Raw genomic sequence first — 12,704 nt, 5'->3', positions numbered from 1 at the left:
TTTTTCCCCGAACACCATCACTCTGCTAAACAAATAATTCCCTCAACACTGTCAGACTATTTAACTAAGTCTGCACTATTGTTAATCTTCTCATCATTTCCATCACCCATCTTCTTCCACTTATGACTGACTGTATAACTGTAACTTTATTGCTCAAAACTTTATTGCTTGTATGATTTATATTGACTGTTTCCTAATATGATTTTATTGCTTATTTGTTCCCTATGACTGTTATTAAGTGTTGTACCTTATGATTCTTGATGAATGTATCTTTTCTTTTTATGTACACTGAGAGCATATGCACCAAGACAAATTCCTTGTGTGTCCAATCACACTTGGCCAATAAAAAATTAAATCCTATCCTATCCTATCCTATCCTATCCATGCTAAATTCCACAACTGAAAAAAAAATGTGATCCAATGCAAAGGAAGAGATAAGATAGGTAGCTTCAGTTCAAGCATCTCTGGCGGAGCCTGGTTGAGTCTAATGTCTATGGAGATTCTCAGTCATTCAGGTCATCATAGTCCCAAATATTCTTTTTTAAAAGGCAACTGAACTTTTTTTGTTTTTGCTTGAAGATGTTTCACTTCTCATCCAAGAAACTTCTTCAGTTTTGATTGAATGGTGGATCCTTCCCTTCTCCACCATTCAATCACAAATGGAGAAGCTTCTTGGATGAGAAGCGAAACATCTTCAAGCAAAAACAAAGTCCAGTTGTTTTCTGACAAAGCATCTTTGGAATTGTGTCTAATACAAACTGACATCCTTAGTCACCCTGGTGGACTCCATCCACACCCCCATTTAGGATCTGAGAAGATGAACAACATCTGAAATATTAAACCTTCCTTTTGAGTCCTCAAACCCGGGCATGTTACATCTAGCAAGTCTCAAAACAATGAGTTCACAGAGCTGTCCTGAGCACACAAAGATTGGTCCTGACAGACGTTATGAAATTGAGAAACAGAGAACCGATCTGAAAAAAAAAGGTCACCAGTTTCATCAAAGCAAGTGAGACTCCATAACTGTCTGATTTGGAAACTAATTTTCTTAGTAATGAAAATGCTCGAATCTGCATTTCACAATGCTGATGCTTCTAAAAGGTTTTTTAGGATTCATTAGGAATGAAAAAGTAAAAAAGAAAAAGAAAGGGGAAAAAATACTGCATTCTTCACTACTTCCCCAACTGGTTGCCTTCTACATTTATCTGGACAAATTCCAGAATTTCAGCCTGGTCATCTCAATACATCTTAGAAAGAATAATAAGTTATGAGAACAAGTATAGAAAAAGGGTAATCCTTGACAAAATTCAGAGCCTTACCAAATGTGGAAGTGCCTAACTCTTGGCTAGGTAAACTCCAGCTTTTTCATACCTTTAAAGAGCCAAGGAAGAAAAAAAAAATGTCTGAATTTTACTTGACTTTAGAATACCTATTTGGGTAATTTTATTGGATTTTACATGAGAGTCATTCTGGTGCATAGGAGCCGGGATAAACAGCAGCTGTGCAGAGGGATTTCACCACTTCTTCAACACCACAGATGGAGGCAGAGACCTTAAGGGGAAGAAGAAATTCTCCAAGAATTTCTAAAAGCAGAACTTCCCACTCAGTGGTGGAAGTTATACAGTTACAGAATCATCCTCTTGAGATTTTTCCTGGGAAAAGAATGGCAATGTTGGAAGTCAAAGAAGCTGCACACTGCCGCAGGATTGACAGTGAATGACATGACAGTCAGGCTTTTATGACTAAATAAGTACAAGAAAATTATGCTCCAGTCTTGAGAATGTAGCTGAAACTCTTCAATTATATATGACATTTCTAAATCAAATCGTTTTATGAGGGGGAGGGACGGGATGGGAGGGGGGAGGGGAGGGGAGGGGAGAGGAGAGGAGAGGAGGGGAGGAGAGAATCTGGTAGAGAACAATGGAGAATTTGTCTGCCTAGCATTAGCTGTCAAGCCAAAACGATCTGTTAACAAGTCAGCATTAAAATTCCATTAGAATTCTGGCTGGGATTCAAGCTGTTTTCCAGAAATGCTTACAATTCCTGACTTAATTCCAACCTGAGCTGATGGAAGTTTATTCCCTGAAAGCCTTGGAAATTTATTTCAAACCAAATCAAAACCTAATTCTGATGAATGTCCAGAACTAAATTTCCTTCAAAAGCCTTACTTCTGTTATGGTCCTAATAGGACAAGTGAACCACAACTAGAAATATTGTAGTTACTTTAGGATTCACTCACTGGATATAATGAAAAGTGGTCGTTGTCAGGGCAATTTCTGATACAGAAATGTTATTAAATGAGCATAAATATGAATCATAATATAATTGAACACACTGGCTCTTTGGGAGCTCCAGAAACTTTCTTCCCTATTTAAGTCTCTCTTAGCAGAGCTATTTAATGTAATGAGATCCAACCTATCTATGTGCTGGACCAATTAGAAACCTGAAATATTATAGTGTTCATCTTTCCATCATCATGTTCTTTAAAATTCTTAGTATGTTTTGTCTCAAAAGGATTTTCCAAATGTGTATTATATGTTGCTTAGACCAGCACAGACAACAACTCTCATGGCTGCAGATCTTTGGGGATGGTAGTGAGGACTGAAATGGGTGGAAAGAAAATGAAAATTGTGTGGGATGTCATTGCAGTTACAGAAAAAATCAGGATCCCTTCCTTCCTTCCTCCCTCCCTCTATCTGTCCCATACCATACCATGCCTGCTTGCCTCTTTCTATGTTTCCTTCCTTCCTATTTCATTCTCTTTCACTCTTCCTTCCTTTTCTTCCTCCCTTCCCACCTTTCTTCAACTCAGGCACGTAGCAGCACTTAACAGTCTCACTCATTTACTGGCTAATTCTCAAGCAACCTGAGCCGCCCTGAGCTAGTCTGCTCTTGCATGGAAGTCTATTAGGAAGTCCCCATGCTATAGGCTAGACTAGAGAGTGAGAAAGCCCTTCAGAAGAAGACAACAGCCAATCCCGGCAAGGAATTGACTCAATTGAGAGGCTCCTTTTATATTTTTTAAGCCTCTCTTAAAATTATGGCGCAAGGTTTTTTTTCCCTTGTTCAAAAATATGCAAATTTCATATTTTAATTTCAGCAGGAAAATTTAATATGATACAGTACTTGAGTAAAATGGTTCAGTTGAGATCAGTATATGCGGGACTGATTGGGGTAGACTGTAAGGGCGATACTGAAATACTGTATAACTATCTTATTTTATTTGTCTACATATTAAATGACTGTATTTTATTCCAGTTTCATTTTAAATTGTTTTTATAGGATTTTAGTAATAATTTCTGTTTGGAACTCTGTATTTTGATATGGCCTATGGGCTCATCTGTAAACAAAGCTAACTAAGTATCAGGAAAATTTGGTGAGACTTTCAACCATGACTTGATGACAGAATGTATTACCTGTTTGTGCCATATACACTCCTGGTTCATCTGCAGATCGTGGCCATTGGGTTTTCACCTTCTGATCCTCTTGCACACCATTACCTAAAAAGATGGAGAGAACCATGAACAGCGGTGCAAGCCTCAAAGCTGAGGGAGCGAGTGGAGACCTTCTCAGTTCTCACCAAGGAGAGGCCTGTGCAAATGTCTTCTCAAAGTGCAACATACTATTCTAGTCCTGATATCAGGATATCAGTATGAACCACAGCAATGTTCATGCACTTTAGCCAAAGGCACATGAAACAGTTTTCTGCCCCCAGGACCCAAGCTTTCCCTGTAATTTTCAAACCAGGAGGGTGCTCAGAATGGCAGGAGAAGAAAAAGGAGGGTGAAGTGGAATGAAACTGCAGAAAGCATTCCTTATATCACAGTGACATCTTAGGGTCAGTTTCCATATGGACTGATGAAATGTGTCAAAGATACTATTTTAAAAATGGATCTGAGAAGAGATCTGAAAAAAAGCAACGTCATGCAAAGACTCTCACAGGTTTGCAATAGTGGCAAATATTTGTAGCTTGGGTGTAGGATGAAGGTTCGGTTTCCCAGATTGTGGGTTGGTTTCATTATCAGGCTAGGTAACATTTTCAGTATTGCTTAGGGCAGGAGACTTCAAACTTGGCAACTTTAAGACTTGTGGACTTCAACTTCCCGAATTCTGGGAGTTGAAGTCCACAAGTCTTAAAGTTGCCAAGTTTGGAGACCCCTGGCTTATAAGGGGTCTCCAAACCCTTATGTTTATAAGGGCTTCAGGTGTGGGTGTGTTGAGTGAAGGTCTTGTGATGAATCAGTGGTGAGTCATCAGTGAGTCTTGTGATGGGTCTTGTGATAAGAAGATTACATCAGGTAAGGGTCATTGGGAGGTAAACTACTGGTGGGGTTCCCTGACCTGATACCATCTCCTTATCACAAGACCTACTGATGACTCCCAGCTGACCCATCACAGAACCCTCACTCGACACACCCACGCCTGACCAATGACACCCCCTAAACTCTGCTGAAGCTGTTACGTAGCCTGGTAATTAAATGTTTGGAAACCAACCAGTGGTGAAATCCAATTTTTTTAACTACTGGTTCTGTGGGCGTGGCTTGGTGGGTGTGGTGTGGCTTGGTGGGCATGGCAGGGGAACGATACTGCAAAATCCCCATTCCCACCCCACTCCAGGGGAAGGATATTGCAAAATCTCCATTCTCACCCCACTCTGGGGCCAGGCAGAGGTGGCATTTGTCAGTTCTCTGAACTACTCAAAATTTCCACTACTGGTTCTCCGAACTGCTCAAAATTTCCATTACCGGTTCTCCAGAACCTGTCAGAACCTGCTGGATTTCACCCCTGAAACCAACCCACAAGCTCTGAGAACAAACCCTTACCCTCACTCTCAGAGGTATTTATATGCATCAGCATAAATAGCCAGCCATACATAACTTGGACCAAGGAGAGGAGTATTTTTTTTTTTTTTTTTTTTTATAAAAAAAGTTTTTATTGGTCAAAAAAAATTTATGCAAATACATATCAGGTATGGTAAATTTTCATTTTTCTTATACATGATAAGAATTTTACTCAAAATTTTAAACACATACAACAGCCATATGGCAAGCAGGTGATACGAAGTAGCTAAGTTTCAATCTTACACAATAAGGAAGGGTCAAGAATAATCAGAATATCATACGAAAGAGAATAAGGAAAACCAACACAATACCAAATATCTTTGTCACTTCCTAGTTTTGGATCTCAGAACTCTGGGTTCAGCCTGACCCAACTCCAGGGCAACAGCGGCAGCCGCCTCCGCCCATGGTCTATAACCTCCCTTCTTCAATTCCTGGGTCATCTAAATCCAGGAGGGCTTTGTGTTCCTCCACGTGGTCCGCAGCCTCCGCAATTGTACTAATTTTTTTCGTAATGCCCTCCCGGAAAATCATCAATCCCTCTGGCATCAGCCATCTGAAGCCCACTCCCTTCTGGTACAATTTGCTTGATAAAAAATAATATTTCTTTCTCATTTCACGTACCTGTCTGGGAATCTGCCTCAGAATGGCTATCTCCCTGCCCCTATAAGTCAGTGCCCCACTCCTATGTTTTCTAAGAATTTCATCTCTCGTCTCTCTTTTCACAAATTTGACATGAACCTCTCTAGGAACTGCATATGCGTGCATATTGTGAATTAACTCTATAAACTCGATCCACATCCCAATTCATAAAATCAACACCTCTCCCAAGAAATTCTCCCAACAGTTTAGTCACAACATCTCTCAAGTCTTCTTGGTCCACTTCTTCCAAATTTTGAAACCTAAGAAAATAAGACATTTTATCCATCTGTAGTCCAAGCACAGCATTGCTTGTCGTCTCCCCTCTTTCTGCACTGCCGCATCTCACCCTCAGACCTTCCACTTTCTGCTTATTTTCTGCTGAGACTTGTTGAGTATCCTTTAAATCCTTTTGGATAGTCACAATTTCTGCTCTTATTTCATCAGTTTCTTGTCCATATTAGATAACTTTTCCAGAATTCTCTCCATTTCTCCAGCAGTTGGTCTCTGACCTTTTGCCATTTAAAAAAAATTTTTAAAATCCTCAGGCAAGCACAGTATCCTTATAATTTCCTCCGGATCCACCAGGGGGCACTCACAGGAGCAACGAGTCCAGAGTACAGTTAGTCAACCAGGAAACCGAAGGGAAGTGATGTCATCAAGATTCTCATAGTGGAGGCGGAAGCTGGGCGCCACCATTGTTCCCCAGAGGAGGGGCCTCAAACCCTCCCTCCTAAATTTCTCCATCACCTCTTTCTCCAGAGCTCCACAAAACCGGTAATCTTGTTATTTTAAGTTCTCCTCTCTCCAAAGTGATTCGTACTCCTTCCAGTCGCAGGGAGAAAACCCCCGCACTCCGAGTACTCCACTCACATTGCCGATATCCCTTCCTTCTTCATTCCTCAATTCTTCTCCGTTCCTGTTCACCACCAGGCTGCTGCAATTATAAATCAAAGCCCGGTGTCACGGGCACAGCGGCCCAGGCGGCGACCAAAATAATGGCGCGGCCTGTGGCCTCGAACCCCTTGAGCCTAGGACGCGCCAGCATCGGTCCCCCCAGTCCTGTATATCGTCTGGGAGACCCCTGGCGAGCCGTCCGTACGGCAGGTGTCCTTTTCGGAACACCTGGCCCCTAAGGGCCTCGGCGGCGGCCGGATTCGGACACTGGAGGCAGGAGAAGCCTTCCAGACGTCCGTTGCCACCGGATACCGGAAGTCGTCTCCCAAGGAGAGGAGTATTAAGGCATTTATAAGATGGGAGAGAGAGAGAGAGAGAGAGAGGGAGGGAGAATATGTGTGTAAGGTTCCATTTTTCAACTCTGAAATTCTAAAATATCCTGTGAAACCAACTTATATTAGGATTTAGTGACAAGAATGATATTCATGGGAGTGTTTCTAAACTACCCAAATGGGTATTCAGCCAAACAACTACTTTGTATTAACACTGTAGCCTCCTGGCTAATATAACATCGCCATGTGCTAAATAAAACTGTATTTCAAGGCATTAGTGACTTATTTTGATTCCCCCTTCATATTAGGAAATATCTAGAATGGACCTCAGCATTTTACGGCCCCTGGGCCACATTGGGCCTACCCATATGAAGGGGAAAATTAGAAATCAAATGTAAATAAGGGTATTGTGGGGCAGAAGATGACGCTGAGTCGCATACGGTTCTGCACAGTCACCGTGCACTCCTTCGTCTGCTGGTGGCCACTGAAGGAGGAAGAGAGAAAACACTTTTCTGTGCCTGTATAATGCTCACCCTATGGTTGCTTGCAAAAAAAAAAAAAGGAAGCAAGGCTGCAATTGTGCAATCATCACAGCAACCATCTTGACTTTTTTGACCTCCCAAGGCAGATTCTTCTGTCACTGTAGCCTGGAAAAAAGTAAGTTTCCAAGAAAACCAGGTTGAGAGCCTAGGATGCTGGCCTAGAAACCAGGAGATTGTGAGTTCTAGTCCCACTTTAGGCAGGAAAGTCGGCTGAGTGACTTTGTGCCAGTCACCAGAAGACTGAGAGTTCTAGTTCTGCTGTAGGAAGGAAAGCTGACAACATTGCTCCCAGAAGCACGAAGCTGAAGCCTGAAGATGACGAATGAGACTTCGTCGAAACGTCGCCAAGACACTTCCAATTTTACGCGGGAGAAAACCCGAATAACCAAAAACCTACATACAAACACCCGCGAAAACCTCAGAAAACAAATATATATATATGTTTTCTGAGGTTTTCACAGTGTTTCTTTGGGTTGATTTTCTCCAGCGTAAAGTAAATGTGGCGGCGTTCGGCAATCACGTCGTCAAACGCTTCATTCTCTGAGAGCAATGATTCTGTTTCTTCCTTTTTAACTGCTAGTGGGAGTTTGAACTGATTGGGTGGGAGCTTGGCTGTGCTCTGATTGGATGGGGGTTTTTTTGTGCTCTGATTGGCTGGGGGTGTGTCCTGTTTGGGTGGGGGCTTGGTTGTGCTCAGATTAGTCTGAGTTGCAGGGGGATTTGAGCTGGTGAGCTGCACTGCTGCTGTTTGGCTTCGTGTTCGTGGTCGTGCTACATCTTCGTAGTGGGTGTCAGTCTGCTGCATGTATGGATTGGAGGGGTTTGAAATGGCTAATGTTGCAGCTGCGGTCTGGCTTCCACACAGGATGTCACCACCACACTTCCACCCAGAAAGCAGACCCAAACCCACACTGATCAGGAAGCACGACCAAGGACCAGAAGCCAGACCGCAGCTGCAACATTAGCCATTTCAAACCCCTCCAATCCATACATGCAGCAGACTGACACCCACTACGAAGATGTAGCACGACCACGAACACGAAGCCAAACAGCAGCAGTGCAGCTCACCAGCTCAAATCCCCCTGCAACTCAGACTAATCTGAGCACAACCAAGCCCCCACCCAAACAGGACACACCCCCAGCCAATCAGAGCACAAAAAACCCCCATCCAATCAGAGCACAGCCAAGCTCCCACCCAATCAGTTCAAACCCCCACTAGCAGTTAAAAAGGAAGAAACAGCTGCAATCACACATTGCTCCCAGAAGCACGAAGCTGAAGCCTGAAGATGACGAATGAGACTTCGTCGAAACGTCGCCAAGACACTTCCAATTTTACGAGGGAGAAAACCCGAATAACCAAAGACCTACATATATATATATATATATATTCTGAGGTTTATATATATATATATATATATATATATATATATATATATATATATATATATATATATATATATATATATATATATATATATATATATAAAATTGTGCAGTATTCATTCCATTCAGCATCACATGGATGGAACTCTGGGTTGTGTGCCATAAAACATATGAACACGATGAATGGGCAGTTTCATTAAAAACTCTGCAATATCAAAGAGCCTCAATTCTGAATCAAAACATAGCAAAGAAAACATCTAGCTCAGACTTATAAGTATATCAATGAGTACAATGCAATGCTGAAAACCGATATGTTAGCAGCTGATTCCTGCTATGAGAAGATGAGTTGGGATGGGGCCATTTTGTTCCACTTTAACTCCATGCAGGAATTTTCCCTGCCACGATTAATTATTAATTATTCATAATGCCATTAGTTCCCTGCCACTCCAACTTGCCCTCAGTGAGGAAACCAGCTGCAGGTGAACCTTGAAAAGGACCTCTGCCAAATCCACCATGAAATATAATTTGCTGCAAGTTATTTATAGCCAAGCCTTGGAAAACCTTCCCCAAAACTCATGGCCAGAGTGTTCCCAGAATCCCAGCTAGCTCAGGATGATGAGCAGAGGGGCCAAAGCCCTGTTATGGGAGCTTTGGAAGAGAAAGGTTCCCTTTCATTGCTTTTTCCAATGAAAATAGATCTGGCAGGAGGTGGCAGAGAAGACAAGTGATTTTGTACAGAGGAGACAAGAATCCCTGGTCCATGCAAAATGTTATCTGCTGTGGGGAATGGACTGTTGAATATTGTGCTTCTCCTTTTGCACAGCACAGGCTGCCTGTTCTCCTCCTTGCATTGTTCACTCCTGAAATCCTGTCTTTTTCTTCTTCTGCAGCTTTCTGCGGGAGGTAAGACCTGGGAGAGATGATGCATAGGCCAGCAGTATGGAACCAAAGATCTGAGGTTCTCATGCAAGGCATGGATGACTACAGACGAGAGAAGCCACTGAAATAAGTGACCAAGAAAATGTAAATAGTTCTGTGTGTGTATGTGTGTATAGGCAATATTTATCTGTTTAAGGGGAAGATCATCCATACAGATAGTCCTCGATTTATAACAGTTTATTTAGTGATAGTTTGAAGTTGTAACAGCACTGAAAAAATGACATGATGGTTTTTCACACTCATTTGTGACCTTCCCAGCCAGTTTCTAACAAGCCAGGTCAGTGGGGGAAGCCAGATAAAATAAATGACCATGCAATTGATTTACAGGTAGTCCTTGATTTACAACCACAATCGAGCCCAAAATTTCTGTGGTTAAGTGGGACATTTGCTAAGTGAGTTTTGTCCCATTTTATGACCTTTCTTGCCACAGCTGTTCAGTGAATCACTGTAGCTGATCAGTTACTAACCTGCTTGTTAAGTGATTCTGGCTTCCCCATTGATTTTGCTTATGAGAAGGTTGCGAAAGGTGATCGCATGACCTTGGGACACAACAACAGTCATAAGTATGAACTAGTTTGAGCATCTGAATTTTGGTCATACGACCATGGAGAAGCTGCAAAGGTTGTAACTGTCATAAGTCACTTTTTCAGTGCCGTTGTAACTTTGAATGGTTGCTAAATGAACTGTGGTAAGTCGAGCACTACCTGTATTGAGCAAGGTGATTCACTTAACAACCATGGCAAAAAAAAATAGATTATAAAATTGGCTGCGACTCACAATGATCACTTTGCTTAGCAATGGAAGTTCTGGTCTCAATTGAAGTCATAAATTGAGGATTGCTTGGATGCAAACAGTTGGCTTAAGCAGGGATGGGCAATTCTATCAGGCTGTCCATTTAGAGCAGATATGCGTATGTGGGGCATCACAAATAGAAGACCCCTCACCTGTCCTCTTGAGTTGCCAACTACACGCCACTGCCAGAGAACAGTCTTTAAAGCCACACTGGCACGGCAGCTCATTGGGACACCCTCAATAAGCTATCCTACCTCCTTCAAGGACCCAACACTTGGACAGTCAGCAGTCTTTCCCTCTCTCACAAGAGGGAAGTCTGGCAGCCCCCCCCCATTCTCCTAGCTGTTTGGAAAGAGCTATTTGTTTCTTTGTTTTTTTCTTCAGGCACTGGGACACTGTTTTATTTATTTATTTGACAGATTTATATAGCTGCCCATCTCACAGAATGTGAATCTAAGCTGTATGCAACCACAATGAGAATTAAACAGTATAACAATCATAAAAATGTTAAAGTACAAATAAGAATTTAAAAAAATAGAAAAACCAAGATTGCAGGAGCATATCAATCATTTTGTATAACACAACCTTGGACAAGACATACAAGGTTGCAGCCCAGAATAGAATTTATAGCTGAATGAATGTTATGGATAGATCAGATTGTGACCAAGGAGATGATCTGGTCTGATTATTTTGTGAAATATTTAGATCTTGCAATACTTTGTATTGCCCTTTTTTACCATCTGTTTACATTACAAATTGATGTTTATTTGACTGATCAATAAACAATAAATTGAAACTGAAGCTGGTAAATGGAGGGATCTAGAATACAAATTCTCCTAGTTTGGAAAGCCTCAGCCTATATTGATCCTAGTCCAAGTCTAAATTCAGGACTAGTTAAGGCATAAGACTGCACTAGAGCAATAACTTATTAGTTCCTCTCTTTTTCAAAGGGGGAGGGGAGTTCTCAATTATGAAAAGAGAGCAAGATCTCTTAGATAATTGCATATCATTTCTTAAGAAGGAATATTGAATAATGAAGCATCCTCATCCTCTAAAGTTAATTCAAACAGCAAAGTAAACAATACACCAGAGTAAGAGAAAGAATTTCACGCAAAATATTTAACCTGGTAACTGAATTAATTCATTTTCTGGTTTTGCACAAGAAGTTAAATCACAAAGCCACCAAATGGCCTGCATTCACACAACATCCTAAATTTACCAGATAACTAACCACATGTGATCCTGGAGAGTGGAAATGAATGGAAGGAAGAGTAGATAGAAGCAATCAGGAATCAGAAAGCACATCAATTGATGCTTTAGCTCAAAAATATCTAAGGAAGTATTTCAGATGATTCAAAAGATTCTTCCTTAATCCATTCATTCAAAATTAGCTTGGGAAATTCCTTGGATAGGTTACAAGATTCTGTATGAACCCCAACTAGTGTTAAACACATTGGAGTAGTTCTTCATCTTTTGATCTTGCCCACTATTTGGGGGTAGACATCAAGATAAAATCTAACCATGTTAAGCCTGTTGTGTAAATATGACCAATCTTTATTTATTTTTTATTTTTTTATTACTTTTTTTGCAACAAACAAACAAAAAGAAAATACATTATTACACCCTTGTGCTATACGTAAAAGGAAGATTTGGGTCTTCGGATATATCCTCATGATTGCCAAAATCCACGTTCTCGAGGTACAGGTACTGAAGCGTCCAATGTTCCAAGCGCAAAGTCCACAAATGGTTTCCAAGTCTTCCAGAAAATATCTTCTTTATACACACCACTTCTAATTTTAATATCACATGTCATTTTATCATTTAAAGCTAATTTCCACATTTCAGAATTCCACTCTTCTATTCTAAAAATCACATCTAGTTTCCAATATCTAGCTATTATAATTCTACCTATTATAATCATAATTCTAATCAATTCTTTTTCATATTTTGTTAATTCTATTTCCTTAATTACCAACAATAATATAGTTTCCACTCTCAATGTTATTACTTTCCCCATCATTTCAAATATCATTTTCTCCAATTGTTGCCAAAACTTTTAACCTTATCACAATTATACCACATATGTTCATAAGTCCCCAATTCCATCTCACATCTCCAACATTTTTACTAATTTTTTATCCATTTGTGACAATCTTACTGAGTCAAATACCATTTCCAAACAACTTTATAATTGTGCTCTTTAATCCTTATAGATAAAGTTCTCATAATTCTACTCTTCCAATTCACATTCCAATCTGACTCTGGTATTTCAATATTAAGATCTTTTTCCCAATTTGTCCTCATCACTCTTTGTAATTTTTCATCAGAATTTATAATCTTAT

General features: G+C 40.6%; 1 protein-coding gene across 1 annotated transcript in view; it reads right to left on the bottom strand.

Annotated features, from left to right (window-relative positions):
• Nucleotides 1-12,704, bottom strand: part of ADGRB2 (adhesion G protein-coupled receptor B2) — a 396,525-nt gene that overhangs the window by 196,818 nt on the left and 187,003 nt on the right. The window contains exon 3 of the mRNA XM_058195850.1: nt 3,417-3,500. Within this exon, the coding sequence (XP_058051833.1) occupies nt 3,417-3,500 (84 nt within the window). The remainder of the gene's footprint in view (nt 1-3,416; nt 3,501-12,704) is intronic.

The sequence above is a fragment of the Ahaetulla prasina genome, chromosome 10 (genome assembly GCF_028640845.1).
Source record: "Ahaetulla prasina isolate Xishuangbanna chromosome 10, ASM2864084v1, whole genome shotgun sequence".
Lineage (NCBI taxonomy): Eukaryota > Metazoa > Chordata > Lepidosauria > Squamata > Colubridae > Ahaetulla > Ahaetulla prasina.
This window is presented reverse-complemented; position numbering and strand designations above follow the sequence as displayed.